This window comes from Eucyclogobius newberryi, unplaced genomic scaffold, assembly GCF_026437365.1.
Source record: "Eucyclogobius newberryi isolate DKJ021-1_F unplaced genomic scaffold, fEucNew1.0.hap1 SCAF_21, whole genome shotgun sequence".
Lineage (NCBI taxonomy): Eukaryota > Metazoa > Chordata > Actinopteri > Gobiiformes > Gobiidae > Eucyclogobius > Eucyclogobius newberryi.
In genome coordinates, this window is record NW_027315846.1 from 15,030,353 (window position 1) to 15,051,433 (window position 21,081).

Below are 21,081 nucleotides of genomic sequence, written 5' to 3' on the forward strand. Positions count from 1 at the left end.
AAGCAGAGCATGATCAGTATCATCAACAAACACATTATTGCAATTTCAATAACGATTACTTTCATTCGTTGCACCAAAGTGATTTTTACCGCTTTCAAGATGTAACCAACACCATCCCATGTCATGCACCGTTACCACACCCGGTTCACACACAGAGGATTAAACATACAAACGTAAAAGGAAGTTAAAGAGTCAGCGCGGATCATTTGTGCCACTGTCCATTGTCAGATTCTTGTCGCCTCATTTTGATGCCATTAGACCTGCGAGGACTGGGTTAGAGCATATCAAACAGGACCATGTACTGTAACTTTAATATTAGCTGTAAGTGTTTTGTGGTTCATTGTGAGAACTCCCAACTTGAGCCTCGCGGAAATAGAGATCCACTGCAATACACAGCACACAATGCACAAACTGTTACCAGGGAGATCATCAGAAATGAATTGAAGAACAATCATCATCAATATCATCCAGGGCCCAGTGCCAGTCCTGAAGACTCCAGTCATCTGGAGACAGCTCTCTGAAATGGAACGTGTTTTTGGATGACCAGAATAAAGCTTATGTTTTATGGCTGGGCCGATTACGAGTTGCGTTTGAAAGGTTATTTTGTTTTCTCACACTTGATACAGGTAATGCAGTTTCTCTTCCTGTAGTAATACATGAACATTTATCTGAATTTACAAAGATGTGATAGGACTGAAATATTAAAAGATGAGGTTAATATAATACAATTTATAGACTCTGATTCACAATAGTTGTTGGTTAAAAGTTAAAACCTTTATCAAATGTATTTACCATAAACTGTAAATTGCAATAAATATGAAGCACAAAACACAGTATTAAATAAAAATAGAATAAATATAGAATAAATTATTCTTACTGGACAACACACATGTCATACTACAGTTTGGAGAAAACATGTTCCCCGCAAGTGCAAAAAGAAGCTCATAGCCAAAACATAGTGTTAATTTTTTTATACATTGAATGCCAAGTTGATTTATAAATAACAACTATTGTTGGTCATATCATTTGCAGAGAATCTAGCTTGTGAGCCAGTGCGTCCTAATTTCTGTTCAAAAGCAGGAGAGAACCAGAGCATAGAGTACAATCTCTCAAATATCATTGTGACAATCGGAACAAATTATACAACTTTTAGATTTACAGAGTTTAGTGCGCCACTTCCCGATTCTGCCGTTTCTCATCTGTTATTTTCTTTCTTTAAGCCACCATGTTTCTTTTGATACAAACAGACCATGTATCTGATGGTTAATCTGTCATTCATGCCCATGGGAAACCATAGAAACAGAATATGTGTTCCAACGTCTGTAAAGTATAGTAAAAGTCTGTGATCTTGGTTGGCCAGACAAGAGAATTTGTTCACATCTATGACATTAAAGCAGATGTTTGTTCCTTTGTGACCTGCATGTGCGGTTGTACCTGCTCTTGCTGGTGGGGAGCTGTCGGCTGGGCCTCCTCATGGACTGGCTGGCCTGGACTTTCATGGTGGACCGGGGCGAGGAGCGTGCAAACTGCTCTCCTGAAGCCGCCTTCTTTGGGATTTTCTTCACCAGCCGATTCACCCACTTCTGCTGCTCCTCCTGCGACACTGCCAGTAGCAGCAGGTTTTTGGCCGTGGACACATCGTAATTGACTGAAATAAAGAGTAAATTAAGTAAATGGAATAATTACCAGCTATACATTTCCTCCGACTTCCTGAATTGTTGTGCACTTGTACACATACAAATATACCACACAAAGACTTGAGTTCTCACAAATTACGAGGTGGTACTGTGCTTAGTCCTTAAAATTAGGACATATAATTTAGGATTTCTTCATCAGTACATTTTTGTTATAAATTCTTGGATTCAAACTTGGGATGCAAATGAGTCAATTTCGCAAACAACAGAAGGCAGAGTGACTTAGAAAAATCAGCTCGTTTGCTTCAGAGGGACTCAGGGCAGCAGTAAACTTGTAACCATGGAGACACATGGACGTGCATAACATTGCAGCAACAGATTTCACTCAAATCACTCAAATGGGCAATAAACGTGTCAATCTACTCATCAACATGAATGCAAATTCATAAAAAGGTGTAACAGGCAGAAATAAAATGTATTTTTTGGCTAAAAATCGACACATAATGTAGCCCCTTGAACAGCTTGTTCCGTTAGAAAATTGTTGCAGCTCGTCTCTATCCAGTGGAGCGGTTTTCTTCCTGCATTTGCGAAGGGAAGGCAGTCATAACATTTTCATTACTGGAGCGCAGTATTGGCAGACTGGTATTACTATTTTTGGCCGATACTCATGTCACTAATTCATGCGAATATCATCCGATATATATAGTGCACTGACATTTAGTACAAAGAGGTTTCAGTCAATAATCATTTAAAATCTGTGTTACCTTTACATGGTGCCACAATGTCCTCCTTCTTGTCCATGTGGTCCTTGTGGCATTTGATGTGGCAGCGGCGACACTCGAGGGCGGGCGGGGGCTTGAACATGTTCCACAGAGGTTTAGTGCAGGCTTCACAGTTGGTGGGGAAGTGGTACAAGGTGGGCAGGAACTCGTGGCCTTTGTGGCAGATGTAGCTGGACTTCTCTCCAATCGGCTGCTCCTCGCTCTCCTTTTTGCTCTCACCCTCGTTGGCATAAAGGATCTGTGACGCCGAGACCAGGAGTTCAGACCGGGTTCAATATTAGCCAAATTGGTAATAACGATTTACCTCCTGATACTGACCTGAAAAATCCTCGGGATTTCTTTGGCATCAGCCCTGTATACGTCTGTTTGAGTGACAGGTCTCACATGGAAAAGTTTGCTGAAAGTTGAATATGTAAATTGTTATTCATATTTACCATACTTAGTTCACTTTATCTGTTATTGGTTGTTGAATCAGTTTCTGAGAAAGTGCGGCACCTCAGAAAAGTTGTGTTTCAATTTATTTCACACTTACTAATATCTTTAGGCACAGTTTTAAACAAAAGCAGGTTTCAATGAAGAATACATTTGGAGGTTTCTACTTACTCAATATCCAGAACCATGTAGGGAAGAGACTGTTCTCGGTCTTGTTCACTGTTGTAGAAAAGTATCTTTTTGCTGCTCACTACAACATACTACAGAAGAAAAATGTCATACAGATTTGTCTAATTTGGCTGTGGTATATTCTGACCATTTAACTCCTGCTACCTTTCTCTCCCATCCAAACTTCTTAGTGTTGTGTCTAACAGGAAGCGACAGCCAACCTTCAAGTCTGGTTTCTGATCATCGGGGAAATAAAATCAAACAAAATCATGAATAAGTAAACCATTTAGAGGCAAATCAAGTTCCACATTGGGGATAATAAGATTCTTCACCTGTGAATGCGTCGTCCGTGTCAAACTCGGGCCCGCTGCTGATGCTGGTGGTTTCCATGGATTGAACACTGAGCGACTGCAGGAGGTTACGCAGCTGCTCGATGTCGCTGTCTTTACTGTCCAGTGCCATCTGCAGCTCAATGCGGTTCTGGCTCTCGTCGGCTAATTGCTACCAGGAGAAAATAACAGAAATGGGAAATATTGCAGTCAGACAGAAAAAAATGCGCTACAAAATTACTTTATTGTTCATTTATTATCATTTAATTGAGTTCCTATATTTTCAGCATTTCCATATTATTGTATAGACATTATGCACCAGCCACATTCAACTTGAAAATACTTCCGAACAAATGATAAAATGTGTTTTTTTGGACTACTTTTTGTCTAGGGAAAAAAAATTAATAATTAAATGGAAACTGAGAGTAGTTTCTCTGTTGCTAGCTTGCTTGCTAACTAATGGCAGTTTCAGATAAAGGACACTTCAACTCACCCCACAACAATTAATTTCCCCAACAAACTGACTCAGAAAGCTCTTATTTAAGGACATAAAAGTAATCAGTTCAACTGTCAGCATCAGAGATATTTGTGAGTGTAGCTGCAGGGCTCCAGTCGATCTGGTTTCCTGCTACTATTCTCTAAATATTCATAGTTTGTACTTGTCATCTAAAAAAGTAGCGGTGTAGACTTTTATATCAGACTGTAGCAGCTCTTTCAATGATGTGTTTTAGATGCGTTTTGTGTTCCTACAGGAAAAATGTCATTACTCACCATTGCACCTCATAGTTTTATTGTGCAACAGTAAAAATGAAAGAGTGAAAGAACAGACTTGATGACGTGATACTGACCGCCTGCATCTCGTTGATCTCTCTCTGGTATTTGATGATGGTGCTGTTGAGTTTCTCCTTCTCTGACCTCAGCTCCAGCTGTAACTTCCTGTTCTCCTTTTCCTTTCGCCTCATGTCTGTGTCGTTACCACGGCGACTGCCTCCTCCGCGCAACTCCTTCCTGTTCATGATCTCAGCCAGCTTATTGACAGCCTGGAGACAGAACAGTTCACTCTTATGTTAATCATTGGCTAGTGTTAGAATACTTTTAAAGTTCTTTAGTGTGTGGTCTACCTGAGTTTTCAGAGTCCTCTCTGACTGCAGCTGCTTTTCGAACGCTTGTTTCATCTGGCTGATCTGCAGCTCCCAATCCTTCGAATTTTCAGCTTCTATTAAAAAAAAGGCAAAGGAATAAATGTCAGTCTGATAAAAAAAAAAAAATTATATAAATATATACACACAGCCTTTTGGATGAAACATGAGATTTAATTTTAGATTACCTTCTAGCATCTCCTTCAATTTGTTATTGAGCTCCTCCTTTTCATTGGCCAGATTGGCGACGTCGCTGGTGAGGGTTCGATTGGCTTCCTCCAGCTGGAAAGAGCAGAACAAGATCAGTTTCTGTGTGTTCAGTTGTGTTCAGTGAACCGACACCTATCTCCCACTTCCCAAAACAGTTCACACACATTCTGGGTTTTACTCTGCGGAAAGAAAGAATGAATGTTCAAGGTATTTTTAACGGTAATAACACCTTTAATTGAATAAATGTTAGATAGATAAGCTTAATACCATATTGTGGAACAGGCAAACTAAAGAAACATAATGAAAATTGTACTGCCTAAAACGTTTAGACTGGGCCATGCATTCAAGTTCATACTACTACCAAGCAAACTTTTCATCTAAGCTCAAACATACAACAATAACTGCATGGGATCAATTAAACCAGACAATTCCACTTGCAAACATTATCTGATTCCATATGTATGACATTACAAAAAATATTTTCTATACACTAAACCCTATTGAGTGTTACACTTCCAGGGCTAAAAGACTGAGGGTGGGAAACATGACTGTATACAATTACTACGAGCTCTGACTCTGTGACAAGCTGCAATTTTGGGGAAATAATGTTTCAGTGCTTTTTCTGTTTTTCCTTCTATAAGTGTGAGTGAGTGACAGGCGGAGTAAACCAATCACAGCAAAGTGCATACTCTCAAAAGACACACAGTTAGATTATGTAAGAAAGCCTGCAACTCAAATCTAAATTCAAAACAGTGGTCTAATGGTGCATTTGACTGAAAGGATTTTATTTGCACCCTTCTCTTTTAAGGTAAAAGTTATAATGATTATTTATGTTTGGTATTTAGATTTTAATGAATCTCCTGTAAAGCACTTTGAATTACTTTGTGTATGAATTGTGCTCTACAAATAAACAACTATAGGCATATGTAGCTACTAAGAATAACAAAATGCACGGTGAATCGTCGATCTGGAAGCAACAGGAGTTTGACCTTCCCCGGACGCTCGCACTGACCGAGTTGATGGTGATGTCCTTCTCGCCGAGCTCCTGTCTGTGCCGGGCCATCATCTCCTTCAGCTCCAGCTCCTTCATGATCTTTTCCTTCTCCAGGTCGGAGTACTGCTCCTCAGCGATGGACCGGGCCAACTGCTCCGAGTCAGCCTTGGTCAGCGTGATCTCCAATTGCGCCGCCAAAGAGTCCCTGAGACAGAATTATAAATTAGGTTCATGTTATGTCATAGCGTTCTAAACTACTACTACTACTATTAATATTATAAAATTGAGCTTGGGGCAGATGAAAATTCTATGGTAAATTCATCTTTTTCTGTGTCTGCAGTTAATACCTCTGTGCTGGGTCAATCAAAATGAAAGTATAGCTGGCAGGAAGTTCAATGTCTTCTTAATTAGCACAAATAAACAAAAACAGTGGTTTCACACAAAGTGCTACTGAGACAATATTTGGCCTATAATGTACCTTCAGATCTAAACCAGGTCTAAAACTGAAATATTCTAAGCCTAAACCAAGTCTAAAAGGGGACTACACCCATGTTATTGCAGGACTATGCCAAAGGAGGACAGAAATGCGGATAATATTTACTCTAAAATCAGCAAATATTAGAACAGTAGATGAATCAGTGTAGCAGCTGAAGGGGCTCAAGTACCACCAGTTTGAGAAATACTGAACTAAGGTTAATCAGGTTTCCACGGCACCTTCACAAAGTGGTGGCACTATTCAATCACAGCGGTGACATTGTTGTCAGATGAAAGGATTGTAAGCCACAAAAATACGATTCAAGTTTTGATAATACTTTCAAAAGAGTTAATAACCCATAAGAGTTCAAAATTGGAGAATGTCTGAATGAAAGCAATGAATCCCACAATGGCAAAGGGGCAGATGATTCATGTTTTTTCATGTGTGAATTGTTCTTTTACTAAGCCTCTCACCGCTCTTCCTGTAGCTCCTGCAGAGATTGTTGCACTTCTTTATAAAGTTTAGTCTTCTCCTCACACTCCTCCTTCAGTTCACGAACCTGGGTCTTGTAAAGCGTCTGGAATCAGCAGTAAAAAGAGCTTTGAGATGCCATCTGGTAATATAATATAATACATTGGGAGTAAACTCATAAATATAAATATGTTGAACATTTGAAAACAGGGCAGCCTACACAAAATGAGTCATGTTTCAACAGGCAGACTTACAGAGAAATACTGTTCGGCTTCTAACTGGTCTTGCAATTCCTTCATTTGCCCATCTGTGTCTTGTCTTTCCCTGTAGGATCAAAATTTTGAATTTGTCAAAAGGTAACTACAATTTTGAGAGGAGTAGAAGAAGTACGTAACAAAGAAAGTAGTTAACAGTGGTATAACAGACCCTCTTATTAGCAGTAAGTTTTCACAAGTAGTAGCATTTATACCGGCAGTTGTACACCTATAACTACTTAACACATATTTTAAAGATTTTTAAGAATGATTTTGACTTCTACTGAGTAATATTTGGAGATAAAAGTACTTCATCAAACACAAATAATTTGATTGAATCGCCTGCAATTATTACACAACATAATTTCCTCTTAGAAGAGCCTAATGTATTTGATTATTTTCTTGTATCAGATAAGCCGTTCATATTTCAGTCTTCTCTCACACCTCGACACGCCTGGAGCTGTCAAAAATGTCCTCAGAACAGAATCCAATTATCGGTAAAAAATAAATCGCAAATAAATATTATTCCAACATTGTTACTGTCCCCTACTGAGTTTAATATCGATGTAATGTGTGTACATCTGTAGCTGTGTACATAACAAAGTACTGACTTGCGAAGCTCCTGGTTCTGTTTCTCCAGACTGCGTTTAATGTCCAGTAGGTGGTTCATCTCTTGTTTTAGTTGTTTCTCGGAGGTTCTCAAAGAGTTGAGCTGCTGGTTTTGTGCCTTCAAATCGTTCTGAGTCAGACTGCGCTTCTGAGTCTCCTGTTCGATTTTCAATGTCAGATTCTTCACCTAAAAGCATCAATAAAACAGAAGAATTAAAATCAATTGTGGCGAGACGATAATATTTACACACAAAAAAAGCCCAAAAAAGCAAAAGGTGATTGCAAAGGTGTAATTTAATGAGGACTCTACCTCAGCTGCCCTATTATTAGACTCCACTGACATTATTGCACTCACTCGTACTATTGCCTGGAATCCAGAATACACACTTCTTTACGAAGAGTGAGTCTGGTCACCCCACCCTCCTCGAGTCAAACTTTAACGTATCGTGCAATTACTTTATTTTCGTGACACATGTGAAATGAACAAGTTCAAAATCCCTCACCTCAGATTAATAGCGTTTAGTGCTTTGCTCATTGATTCAGTGGAAATCTGCAATGTTTTTCTATGATGGTCTTTGCCTTTCTTTTTCCCTTGTAAGCGGGCACATTTGTTTTCATATGGACAAACCCATACGTGCCCCTAATTAGCTAATCCACCTGTCAATCACTTACACAGGGACCAGACTGATATCGATCGATCCAAAATACAGACATTTTCCAGACCACTTATACTAACAACGTGTGCATTTTCCACTGTGTCTTTAGTAATCCTCACTCTGGTAGAAAGAAGATCTGGTGTTCACTTAATTACATAGCATTGGACTGTAGAAATAAAATAATAAAACTGAACTAAAGATACACCGTTTATATAACACACCCACCTCCTCTGTGAGATTATCCTTGTGTCTACGCAGCTCATCCAGTTTCTGCAGAGCTTGTTTGTAGTCGCAGTCCATCATGCTGCTGTGTTTCTCCAGCTCCAGAATACGGTTTTCCAGACGCATTTTAGCCGAGCGCTCCTCTGCTAACTTCTGCTCCAATTCTGAGCCGCACAACACATCCAAGTCAACACACGTTACGACTTTATAATGTAAGAAATATCACACTCATACCCTTCATAGACTCCGACTTGGCTCCCTCAATAGTAACTTTGATCTTGCTTTTGTCTGCCAGCATGGCCCTGGTGGCTTTGTGCGTGGTCTCTTCCTGTTCAAGCTCCTGCTGCAGCACCTTCAACTTGTATGTTAGATCAATCTCCTTATTGCTCTTTTCCTGCAAAAATATAAAGACCAAATCAAATTGTCAATTGAGGCTATAAATACAGAAATATAAACATCTCTACTTCCTCTCAGTTGGGAGTTTACCTTCTCGAGTTCATTAAATTTCTCTTGTTGTTGCCTCTTCTCAGCCTCCAGTTTCGACATGGATTGTCTCTGTTGGCGAGCTTCCTCTTCCAAGCTGGAAATGCGTGCTGCAGATAAATAAAGCACAATCAAAACCAATGTTCCTATTCTTGTATTTGAGTCAACAATTACTGCGAACTGTCAAAATATTTTAGGATCACACGGGGTTTTACAGCTTTGTTGGCTGTAAACTACACACTGCTAAAAACATTAATCTGATCTGCAGTTTTTTTCTCTTAGGACCCAAGCTTTCTGTTTATGTGGAGGGGAAAATTATGCAAACACATTATTAATGAATTATAGAAGCACAAAAAATTATCAGGAGCATGCAGCAAACGGTCTGTCCCACTTACTCGGCGTCTGAAACAAAATTATTGTATAGAGGTTTGTGATTCTCCAACTCAGTCTCTATGGAATGACATTTATTTCTATTAAATTTTACTCCTTTGCAATATGACAAAGTATTAGTAATATGGGATTCGTTCATTGTAATTTGCTCAACATAATTGTCATCTTCCGGACAGATATTTGATGTGTGGCAGATAAGCATAGCCAGCTACCCTGATTTTCTTTTAATTGAATAAAAAACAAATGGCACAGAAAGCCAGGCCTTATTGCTCTGTATGAGTCATAAACCATGACTTTCCCGCTCATTATAACCCTTATGTATCTGACTGACCCATCAGGTCTGTGATGGTCTCGGAGCCCTGGCTGTGCTCTCTTTTCTCGCCCTCCAGAGCGGCCTGCAGACCGATGCACTCCTTCTCCAGACTGAGTTTGCTCCGCTCCAGGATACAGCACTTGTCCTGCAGCTCGCGCACGTTGGCCTCCAGCTGCTGCAGTTGTTTGCTGTTGTCCACTTGAGTTTTGCGCAGCCGTGTTGCCGTCTCAGACTCTGTGCGCAGCAAAGAATTTGCTTCTTCAAGCTACAGAAGCACACACAGTAGTGAAAGAAATAAGATAAACTTTACTTTACAGAACAATCAAACAACAATTTGTACATAATTTAAACTTAACACTTAAATGTGTTCATGTGGCAGACCTGTTTTTGTAGGTGTATGTTCTTCTCATTGGAAATGTGTGAATTTTGGTTGCGCTTCTTCGTGTCCTCCAACTGGTCCCGCAGACTGTTGACTGTAAACATGTAAAACATACAGCTTTTTATGTCTCTTTGCATCAATTTATGCATGTTGGTGTAATCCCACAAGTCATCCGGACGTGTTCCATAGTAACAAATATTCCAAATAATAGGCAACAAAAAAGCCCCGAAACATCTATGTAATGGTAAACGACTTGACTAGATTGTTGTTGCAGTAAAAATTCAGTTGACCACTAAAAAATCTTACTTTATATGTATGTAAAAAACAGAATGAGAAAATACAGAAACTGATAATGGATGAAAATAGCATCTATTCACCTTCATTCTCTAGGCAGCGTTTCCGGTCCGCCTCATTCTCGGCCTTGCGTTGGCTCTCCACAGTCTTGTGCTGCAGCAGAGCCTTCTCTCTCTCCAACTGCCTCAGACTCGACTCTAGGCCTTTCCTTGTGCTCACCTGAAATTACATATCATTCTTTACTGTGTACATTTCTGCCATCAGGGAATGCAGGGAAATGTTTTTCATTTTGATGAATGAAGCTATTGGTTCAAAAGTGTCAACAAGTTTGTAACGCGAGACAATAAAATGTCCAACCGACCTCTTCTTCAAGTTCCTTGGAGATTTTGTCCAAGCGAATACCGGCAGATCTACAGAGAAAAGCGAGTTTAAAGATGAACTAAATACACTCTTCATAACATTTATTTAGTTTACCTGTATTTGTGCTCAAAATCATCTTTAACCTGCTTCTCATTGTTGAGTTGGACTTCAATCTGAAGGAGTTTCTTTTGCAAAGCTGCCGACTGCGAAGGACAAGCAGCGTTATCCAAACGTTTTAAATCGACAAACTTGGACTTAAAACAATCGACCGAGGTCTATTTGAGTGGAAGTCTTATAGTCAATTGTACAGAAGTCTGAAGAATTCCCTCTAGATTATCTTAAAGTCAAGTCGCTTAGCACTGAAAGCTGCTTAGTGTGGCCTTTGTGCCTTTAAATTCTTCCAAAGCAGTTATAAATCATGGGATCAAGAATAAATCCTCTTTTGTGTCATTTTTGTGATAATCCTATAGTTTATAGACTAAATAAGCTTGGAGCATATGCAAACATTTTTGACCCACCTCTCCCTTTGAGTTCTCGTGCGTTACAGAGGAATTATTGGAAGCATTTAATAACCTGTAACAAAAACACAACAGCAGCGCTAAGACAAGATTACAGCTGGAAAAACATGCTTTGGATTTTTCTTCACGGCGCTGTATGTGGGAAAAAAATCCAAAATATTAGGAGGCACAGATGGAGATGACATACTGATCCTCTTTGAAGTACGTGAAGCCGACGAACGGTAACTGGTTTCCAACAAAAGCTTTAGGGGTGGGGAACGTTTCCACATCGCCTTTGTCCTCTTCGATCTCATCAAAGTTACTGGTGTCGATGTCACTGCTCAGCTCCGGGACCACAGGAGCCACCGCTGCTCAGAGAGAAAAGCCAAAAGACTGACAATGTATGAACTCAAAGATGTGCTGCGGTAAAGTACATTTGCTTGTATGTGAAATCCTGATAATTACACGTGATTGATATGTGAATACACTGACCTTCTCGCATGGTGTCGAAAGTCCAAGCGTCATTCTTGAAAAAAGGATGACGCTTGATTTCTTCAACACCATTCCTACCCAATCGCACATCTCTGAAACAAAGCAAAATAGATAGTGGAATTTAGAGTGAAAATGTTATAATATCGCAATTGTTTGATTAAAACTACTAAAATTACTTAAAAAAAGACAATGTGCAATTTTCATGTGCAATTACTGTGAAATTCATGTGCAGTCTATGTGCTGTCGTGACACATGTTCATGTGCAATTACTGTCGTGATCACATGCAATGGTATTTATGTATTTATTTGTTTATTTATTTGTCTATGGGAGTTTTTGTTTATTTATAGGAGATCTTCTGCTGGGAGTGTTTTTCAGACTTCCTATGGGTGATCTGTTCTTCTGTATCTACCTCTGTATCTACCTGCGTTGCACCAATGAAATTTCCCCATGTGGGACAATAAAGGAATATCTTATCTTATCTTATCTTACAAAGAAACATCTAGCATAAGTTCCCAAACAAGGACATAAATGAATATTTCTGGCCCTTATGTGGTTAATTTTACGATCCATTTATGTTTTGTACTTGACTAGAGCCTCAACAACGACATATACAAGAACATTTAAGCACACACCGGATTAATTGTTATAATATTGCCTGAATATTGAGATAATGCAAAAAATAAAATAAAATAAATTATTTGATTCTAGTATCAAAGCAAGAAACTCAATCTAAATGTTGTTGGTTTTTTTTGCATTGTTCTTGAACAGCTTTAGGATGATTGTGAGCTTTATCCCCCCCCAAATCATTTTAGTTTTATTTTATATATTTTATCATCTCTAAATTGGTTCGGAGCACTGAGTCCACTTCTTACATTCGAAATAGAGTTGGAAATTTTAGTATCATGACAACCACCCACACTCATTTTCCCTGCATCTTCAGTACCTGTCAGTCAGAAAGGCACAGATGATATTTTTGGCATTATTGGAGATTTCCACATCATCGGGGAAGTTGAGAGAATTTTTATGGTCCATAATTTTACTGTAGGTTCCCACCAGAGAGTCGGCATAGAACGGCGTGTCACCTAAAATCCAAAAAAGTTGTGCAAATTAGAAGCTTAAGTATACGGCAAAACACGTCTATAAAACTATGTATTACACACCAACAAGCATTTCATAAATGAAGACCCCGACAGACCACCAGTCACACTCTCTTCCATAGTAACCGTCTCCTCCCTGCGATTTTAAAACCTCTGGGGAAATGTAATCTGGAGTTCCAACAGCTGTGTCACAATGCACCATGCCGGTCTGGAATAAACACATCATTAAAAAAGCTATTATTTACAGTTACAATCTACAATCTAAAACAGCTTGATCTATATTCATTTGGAGCCGGTGTTGCAATTATTTATTACTATTTTCAGTTTCAATACGCCTCAATCAGAATCAGCTAAATAAAACTAAACTTCATGAACAATTGATAATTCAGCTCTTTTTTAAAACCTCAATGTTGTTGCTACTTGTTTGCCCTATTTTGTCTTTATTCTTATGCTGTTTTTTGTTATGTTTTCTGTACAAATAATGATAATTTTATCTTATCTATTAAATAGAGTTCAGGTAAGACTTGGTATATTAATTTCTGACTAAGGAAGGGAAGATTATTAGGTTAATTGATAATCGTGATTATTTAGGTCACAAAATGAATACCGTATTTTCCGGACTATAAGTTGCACCTTTTTTCATAGTTTTGGCCGAGGTGCGACTTATACTTATATTTATACTTATATACTTGTACTCCGGAGCAACTTACATGTGATATTATTTGTTATTTTCACAATTGCAACCGCATTGCATACTCCAGTGTGACTTATGTTTTTTTCTTCTCTACAATGCATTTTTGGCTGGTGCAATTTATACCCCGATATAGTCCGCTAGTATGAACACAAAAATAATTATTGTGACCATTTTAGAAGACAATTTAAGTATATTCACTTCAAACAATTCCAAAAAATACACCTAAATGCAAGTACTTTTTATCTAGCCGTTTTTGTCACATTAACTTTATTTTTTCCATTCAGAAAGTGTTCACAAATTTAAAGATTAGTAGCATGTTAGCTCTCCATAATCGCAAATAATCAATAAAGCGTTATGTTTTTCCTCACAATTATTGTAACACTAACGTTTGATATTGTGAATCACGATGAGAATAATAACCTCGTTTAGATCTGCTGTATTGTCGGTTACTTACAGAGTCCATCTTCATGCATGTGCCAAAGTCGGCTAGTTTCAGGTGTCCGTGTCGGTCGAGCAGCATGTTGTCGGGTTTGACGTCGCGGTGGATGAAGCCCATGGAGTGGATGGCGTCTAGAGCCATGACCACCTCGGCTGTGTAGAACCTGGCCCATTTCTCCGGGACATCGTATGTGCTGGTGAGGTTTACCAGGTCTCCTCCGGGCATGTATTCCATCACCATGAAGAGATAGTGCTCGTCTTGGAAGGCACAGCACAACTACAGAAGAGTAAGTGGGTAAATATATTACTGCATTACAAACTGGGAATATTATCAGTTGCAAATGTATGGGGGCTTTTTCCAGTCAGAAAAATTGTATAAATCTTCAAGGTCACCTTCTTTAATAAGATCAAATCTACTGCAGGAGAAGCTACAGTGAAAGATTTGGGCTTGAGCCACTGAACTGCTGCATTGTGGGGGAAAAAAGACCCCACTGTTACGGCGCTGGACTTATCTTATCATCTTTTACAAAAACTATACACTAAGCATTTTTATCATACCGTTCTTAATTTGATTTCCATTTGATGCACGAATGCAGGAGGTTTCAGGTTTGCTTTATTTTATACTTGATTTAAAGTAACAGTAAGTGACCTTTTGGAGGATGATTCCATACTTCGGAACATACAAGAGTCAATTTTGTATAGATGTAACCTCAATCACAGCAAGGATGCTTGTTTTTCTGTGTCTTTAAGTGCAATAATAACATAAATTATGTTAGTCTATTATTTTGCTTAAAAGTTATGTACTAGGGTTTTAATATAAATTAAAAAAACAAAGCACCATACCTGTACAACCCAGGGGCTGTTGGCAAATGCCATAATGTCCCTTTCCTCCCAGAAAAAGGCAGAATCTGAGCGTTTGATCATTTCAAATTTGCTGAGCAGCTTCATGGCGTAGACTTTCTGAGATGCTTTGTGTCTAACCTGAAAATATAAGTCAAACAGTCAATGACCGTCAAAAGAGTTAGTCAAACAAAATATAAAAGATAATTGTCAAGTATGGCAATTGTAGTAACTATGGATGAAGACTAGCCTATATTATTTGTATTGAGAGAAGAACAGATTTATTGATTATAATTTTCCTATTCCTAAACTGTGTAATCTGCTGAAGCATGAAGCTGAGAGAGTACTTTTATTAAGTGTGTTTGAACACGGAAACATTATCATGCCTTCAGTAACATTTTTACTGAAGGCATGACGAGTATGTTTAGCATGAGTTTGAAGCTGATCAAATGCAAACTCAGTTAACACATGTAAATACAAAACGTAACCACATTCCAGAACTAAACCAGGCTGGACACGAGACAGAACTTTGATAAGAGAGATAGTTTTACCTGGCACTGAACCACTCACCAGTTGGACTTCACCAAACGCTCCTCGACCAATAACTTTGACTCTTTCAAAATCCTCAGACTTCATCTGCAGGTCCCGAATCTGACCTATAACTCTTTCATCTGTGGTGAAAACAAGAGCAGAATGACATAAATATGACAGAGCACATATGTAACAGCTGTAGTTTGTTCATTGGATGTACAATACTCACATCTGTTTAGGAAAGTGTCGATGTTTTTGTTTTTGCGTAGTGCAGGGTAGTCCAAGTCTAAGACCAGAGCGTTCATGGAATCCTGTGAAGAGCAATTTTTATTTTTACTACACATCATCAAACCAAAGTCAACAACATTAATATCAAGGGCCTATAAAATCGACTGTTTACAGCAAAATCAATCTGAAAAACACCCTGTAGTATACTTAATGTCTGGACTTGTTTAGTTGTAAAGAAACCCGGGTCATGTAGTAAAGTCACGGTGTCTGGTGTCAGAGCTCAGATTATATTATTAACAAATCAAATGATAAAGAAAACAACTTTGACACAACCGAGTGCATTTCAGTGGCAATAAAACATGACAAAAGATCTCAGCAGCCAAAAGAACAGTTTGTCTCCCATTTGTTTTGATCAGCATTCATTTACACATTTTAGGGGGGCTGTGATGCATGGCTTTGCACAGACTTCATTTGGCATTTGCAGAGCTTTATTTATTCTAACAATTGAGTTATGCATTAATCACAACCGTATAATAACTGTTTGTTCTTCTCAGCTGATAAAGCCGACGCAGAGGAAATGTGTCATTATGACATCCAGCACTGTGAAAAGAACAAAAAGGACAAGCATCCCTCAAAAATGCATTTTGTAAATTTCCTGACCATTTTCATACTAAATGTTTGACATTTTAACCACTGAATGTTAAGAGATAAACAAATAAGAATGTATGCAGAAGTCTCGTCTCTTAAGAAAACAAGAGCGACTAATTTTCCTCCATCAGCAACAACTTTGCAGATAACCAACAATACTTATGTTATTACTCATCTATTAGACTTAGACATTAGTCTATTATGTAAGATATTTATTACTGAATAGTCTTAACACAAGGCCCACAGAGTCACAAATAGTAAATAATTGGCATGCTGATGTCATAAATAAACTGCATTGGTCTTTACCAAGAGTTGAAAGAATGCCTTCATTCAAAATACACAGTTACAAGTGTAACCCAGAACCGTGTTATCATGTAAATAAAATGCATTAATGTTTTCAGCTTTTGTTCAGTAGAATTTACAAAAAAAGTGCATTTCAAACACAAAGGAAACAATCCATCATTATTAGTCAGATATGCGACGCTGAAATGGGGATGTGGAGCTGTTCTCATCTTTCTAAATAAAAGTTGTCAGCTGTGGAGACGTTGTCTGTGTTTTGTTCCTCTCACTGGGCCTACGCTGTTCTCACGTATCTTTTGGCCTTTCGCTGCGTTATCTTGTCCAGTCTCTCCGTCGTCCACCACTTGGCTGCCTTCAGATTGGAAGGACCAGCACACTCCGTTTCATCATCCCATTAAAGGACTAACCTCACACAAAACTGCTATTTAAGGGAAAAAAATACACACTCTGGGGGGTGGAGAGGCTGCCAGGCGCGTGCACGAGGATATCCCAGCGTGCACGGCGATACAGGAAGCCATCCGCCCCACCCCCAGGCTGCCTGATAATTTCACTGTGTCATAGAGCTAGTCCCTGTGTGCAAGTCATTTCCTCTGAGGCAACATTCTCCAGCTCTACACTGCCAATCTGCAGCCAAGAAACATAGTTAGTCACTATCTTCAACAGCCCCTTCACGCTAACATCTGCACTGTCCCATAAAGCAGAAAAGAATGGCATTAATGAAATCAACAATTATATATCGCAAACATAGTTTAAAAGAAAGAAAGCTAGAAAGGCATAATGTGTATATTATCACACAACACCCACAAAATAAAGTATAAAGAAAAATCACTGCAACAGACTCACGCTAAAGCATGTAACAATACGATTTTATCATGGAGAGGCAAACAGAGTTGTCAACGTTACACTTTATCCTTTTAAAATGCCTTAATCCAAAGACATGTGACATAAAAGTGCTTAAAACAGTAATATCTTCATGTTGTCTGCACTGAAATTGACAAAGGATTATGGTCCTTGAAGCTCCCCATCTTCTTTTTAGCGTTAGCAGCAACAAAATATTTAAACAAAAAAGCTTATAATTCGATATATTGCAACAGCCCACAAAATTATTATTGAGACTTTTGACGTATATGTATGTATATATATATATATATATATATATATATATATATATATATATATATATATATATATATATATATATATATATATATATATATATATATATATATATATATATATATATATATATATATATATATATATATATATATATATATATATATATATATATATATATATAAAACCTGCATTTTAGTTTAAATGAGAATGTTCTATTCGTTAACCAGTGTGCCTTGAGTTATTGGTGTGTGGCAGGTGTCTCTTGTAAAAATGTCCAATTTGAATTAACAGAGTGATTTCATTTTATAATTGACCATTTGAGTGCCCTGAACATGCATATTTATCAAAATAGAAAGCAAACCAATCCCCATTGCCAAATTTAAAGAACCAGAAATGGTGCGGATGGCATTTGCCATACGTTTAAACTTCACATTTTTAGGTCTGCTTTGATAATGTTTTAGTTTTTCAACCGAAAGAAAGTGGGCTGAGACTCAAAGAAAAGGTTGAAAAACACTGGTTTAGCAGTTAATGTTCTGGTCTACTCACAGGACTGAAAAGAAAAAGAAAAAATCACAAAAATGAATGAAATGGCATGCTTCTTATTGTTGTTTTATTAAATCAACAGGTTTACAGGGAATTCAGTGGAATTTGTTGTTTGGAGCAGAGTTAAGACTTTGAGGGACTAAGATTAAGAATGAAACCCATATTTATTGTCTTGAAACAGAAAAAAAAAAAAAAAAAATTAAAATAGGTGCGATTATTTTTTGCCTAATTTCCCAGCCAAACTTCTAATAAACGTTATTACACTTCTTCCAGACAAAAAGAAGAATAAAAAAGAAAAACAGTTTGCTTAGTTTGTGTGTCAGCTTCCATTGGTGACAACACGGTGCCACTGGCAGCGCTAAACAAAACCAGGTTATTTACCACGACCTCATCAACATTTGCATGGCTCGCCTGATTTGGAAGAACAAGCAAACAAACCATGAAACCCAAGTGTTGCAATTAGGCCCGTTTGAGTAAACTTTCAAGGCCGTCTGCTTATTCAGTTGTAAAAACACATCTTTTGTCCCTGGGTGCACAGCGGTATGATGGGATAGGACTCAGCCGGGACTGGACTCAGGTGCGTCCGGTTTTAGGTTTAATACTCAACATTCAAGTCCCGAACAATGCGCTGTGCAACGACCCAAGAGATCCAATGTCATTCAACGGTTGGTCATTGTGAAGCTCAAAAAAGATCACATATGCCATTGTTTTCATCTTCACAATCAATCACATTCCTCATCTTCATCGCTAAAGAAGGGCTTGCCATTTCATTCCAAATATTAATTGAATTTTACACAAGCTACAAGGCAATTTCACCATACAAAAATGATAAAAAAAAACACCTTTTTAAAAAACATTTATCATTAGAAGGACGGTATTCTGTTTTTCGTCATGCTATATGATGATTAATGCAGCAATATCTACAGAAAAACGAATTATTACCAGTATCGATAAACCAGGTTTTGTTCGATACTGGTAAAAATGAAAAAGGACACTTACAAAGAATTACCAAAACATGACACACATTATATAAAGTAGTAATATCTTACACTTTACAGAGTTCATTCACAATGCGCAATACTAGAGGTTCAACCAAGCCATTGCTGGTAGATTTGTTACTGAAAATATCATCTGATAAGCGGTTCCAAAGATATCAGTATATTGTTGTTTTATAGGTCGTGTTTTTGACAGTATTTGACCTACTTTGAAGTATTGTAACCACTTTTCTAACACAGTTTAACCGTGCGATGTAGCCATAGCGTTCAGAGCCATAGCGACTTCAGAGATATTACCTACTTTGGGCATGAAAAGGATGTCAAGAGCGATCCGCCGACAGTTGCCACGAGAAATACTCCGTAAACATAATGGTTTGGCCCGGATGAAGACTTTTATCCGGAATCTGGGCTGCGTTGTAACATTTTATTCTTTGATTTTTCCTTAACATTCCTTACTTAATAAAGATGAATGACATGTGGAGCGAGCGCAAGTAAATAAATCTCTGTTGTCGTGGTAACTGTGAAAAGCAGCAGCAGTAGTTTTGCACCGTTGGGTAAAGTTAGAGAGAAAACATGTGGTCTTTTTTTTGAACATTATGTATTTATTTAGCGCAAAATATGTATAACTGAGCGAGCTTATAAAACCAGTCTTTACGACACCGAAGTACAATGACATTCACTTTTATGATAATTTTGACAACAGTTTCCTTGGCTAGTATACATCGTAAATAAATGCCGTTTAGTAAGGGCTGGCATAAGAATTGGCAGTTGCAGCTTCAATAGACTTCCATTAGTGAAAGAGTAAAAATGCCAACAGCACTCTGGAGGATGCGTCTCCGCAGCTCCCTCTAATTGGCCATTTATAAATATTAAGTGGCATGTGTCTGGGGAGGTGTTAAGTATGATGGACAAGAAAGAGGATTCTCGCCTCTGACAAAGCAGGAACAAAGACACCGGTGCAGGGAAACTGTGCAAAAGGAAAAGTGGATGGATTTGTAGGAGCGAAACAGGTGGCGCTGGCAGCTCCAGGAAACAACATCATACTGGGGTCGTAAGCTTTGTTCACTGTCATCTCAGTGGCTGCAGAGGAGAGCTGCACGATATTAGGAATTATTTATGTGATACGGATACAACGGCAGCGTTTGATTATACTTGACACAATGGTTTCCGTTGTATTAAAACAAATATGCTCATGCCTTAATAAAGTCAAAGTCTGTCAATAAAAACTTAAGAGACAAAAACAAAACTAAATCAAGGCTAATTTCAAGGTTAGCACATTTCTGTCGGATAGAGGAGCTTGGTGTTACTCCAAAACTAGGGCTGGTCCAATATGGGTTAATACTTATCTGTTATTCTATTTGTTGCTTTAGCCGATGACCAATATTTTTACAGATACCAATATCTTTTAACAAAGGCCGTGGCTGCAGAGCCGCGGCACGGTCAAATGGCCCAGCAGTTTCAGGAACCGCGGCACTGCCATATAGCCTCATGGCTAGCCCTAACCCTAACCTTAACCTTAACCCTAACCCTAACCCTAACCTTAACCCTAACCCTAACCCTAACCCTGACCCTGACCCTAACCTTAACCCGGCGCGGTTTAAAACGGCGTGGTCAAATAGCGCAGCAGTTTTAGGAGCCGCGGCACAAAATAACATGGCAGTTTCAGCCGGGTGCCGCGGCTCTGTAGACACTCCCTTTAAAATACTTTTATCTGGGGTATAAAATAATTTGTTGTATGATTGTGTAAACATGGAGACATATATTTATCCTAATTTCTCTTCTACTTCCATTTTTACTCATTGTGTTAAAAAAGTCAAAACTGGGAATGAAATGTCTTTGAATGTCTTTAAAAATCAATTGATATCAACCGATACTGCAACCGATATACATCGCCCGTCCCTATGCAATGCATTTATTTGCAACATTGTTACTTTAGACCTACGATGTAGTTGCATCTGCAAACAACAAAATATCCTGTTTTATCATGTAAAATACAGCAAACACACGTTCAGAGTAGGGATGTCACAGTATCAAATTTTAGTGTTACAATTACCATACTGTGAG

The 21,081-nt window shown here is 38.3% G+C and overlaps 1 protein-coding gene and 1 long non-coding RNA gene across 6 annotated transcripts in view; one reads left to right on the forward strand and one right to left on the reverse strand.

Annotated features, from left to right (window-relative positions):
- LOC140370691 (uncharacterized) overlaps positions 1-21,081 on the forward strand; it is a 592,343-nt gene that overhangs the window by 476,515 nt on the left and 94,747 nt on the right. The gene's annotated exons all lie outside the window — the stretch shown is intronic.
- Positions 1-21,081, reverse strand: part of rock2a (rho-associated, coiled-coil containing protein kinase 2a) — a 31,411-nt gene that overhangs the window by 1,267 nt on the left and 9,063 nt on the right. For 2 of the 5 annotated variants that reach the window (XM_072457606.1, XM_072457607.1), the window contains 31 exons: positions 15,414-15,495; positions 15,224-15,324; positions 14,657-14,794; positions 13,830-14,090; positions 12,745-12,889; positions 12,528-12,666; positions 11,584-11,675; positions 11,300-11,459; positions 11,113-11,167; positions 10,709-10,797; positions 10,596-10,644; positions 10,318-10,453; positions 9,943-10,034; positions 9,580-9,826; positions 8,862-8,968; positions 8,610-8,769; positions 8,379-8,539; positions 7,500-7,684; positions 6,889-6,958; positions 6,637-6,740; positions 5,707-5,893; positions 4,673-4,766; positions 4,467-4,561; positions 4,194-4,385; positions 3,349-3,517; positions 3,182-3,252; positions 3,020-3,108; positions 2,735-2,813; positions 2,399-2,654; positions 1,435-1,648; positions 307-517 (listed from right to left, as the gene is read on the reverse strand). In XM_072457606.1, coding sequence (XP_072313707.1) covers positions 430-517; positions 1,435-1,648; positions 2,399-2,654; positions 2,735-2,813; positions 3,020-3,108; positions 3,182-3,252; positions 3,349-3,517; positions 4,194-4,385; positions 4,467-4,561; positions 4,673-4,766; positions 5,707-5,893; positions 6,637-6,740; positions 6,889-6,958; positions 7,500-7,684; positions 8,379-8,539; positions 8,610-8,769; positions 8,862-8,968; positions 9,580-9,826; positions 9,943-10,034; positions 10,318-10,453; positions 10,596-10,644; positions 10,709-10,797; positions 11,113-11,167; positions 11,300-11,459; positions 11,584-11,675; positions 12,528-12,666; positions 12,745-12,889; positions 13,830-14,090; positions 14,657-14,794; positions 15,224-15,324; positions 15,414-15,495 — 4,107 coding nt within the window. In that variant the 3' untranslated portion in view covers positions 307-429. Of the gene's footprint in view, positions 1-169; positions 270-306; positions 518-1,434; positions 1,649-2,398; positions 2,655-2,734; positions 2,814-3,019; positions 3,109-3,181; positions 3,253-3,348; positions 3,518-4,193; positions 4,386-4,466; positions 4,562-4,672; positions 4,767-5,706; positions 5,894-6,636; positions 6,741-6,888; positions 6,959-7,499; positions 7,685-8,378; positions 8,540-8,609; positions 8,770-8,861; positions 8,969-9,579; positions 9,827-9,942; positions 10,035-10,317; positions 10,454-10,595; positions 10,645-10,708; positions 10,798-11,112; positions 11,168-11,299; positions 11,460-11,583; positions 11,676-12,527; positions 12,667-12,744; positions 12,890-13,829; positions 14,091-14,656; positions 14,795-15,223; positions 15,325-15,413; positions 15,496-21,081 lie in introns of those variants that run through there. The other 3 variants (XM_072457609.1, XM_072457608.1, XM_072457610.1) reach the window with 3 other exon arrangements.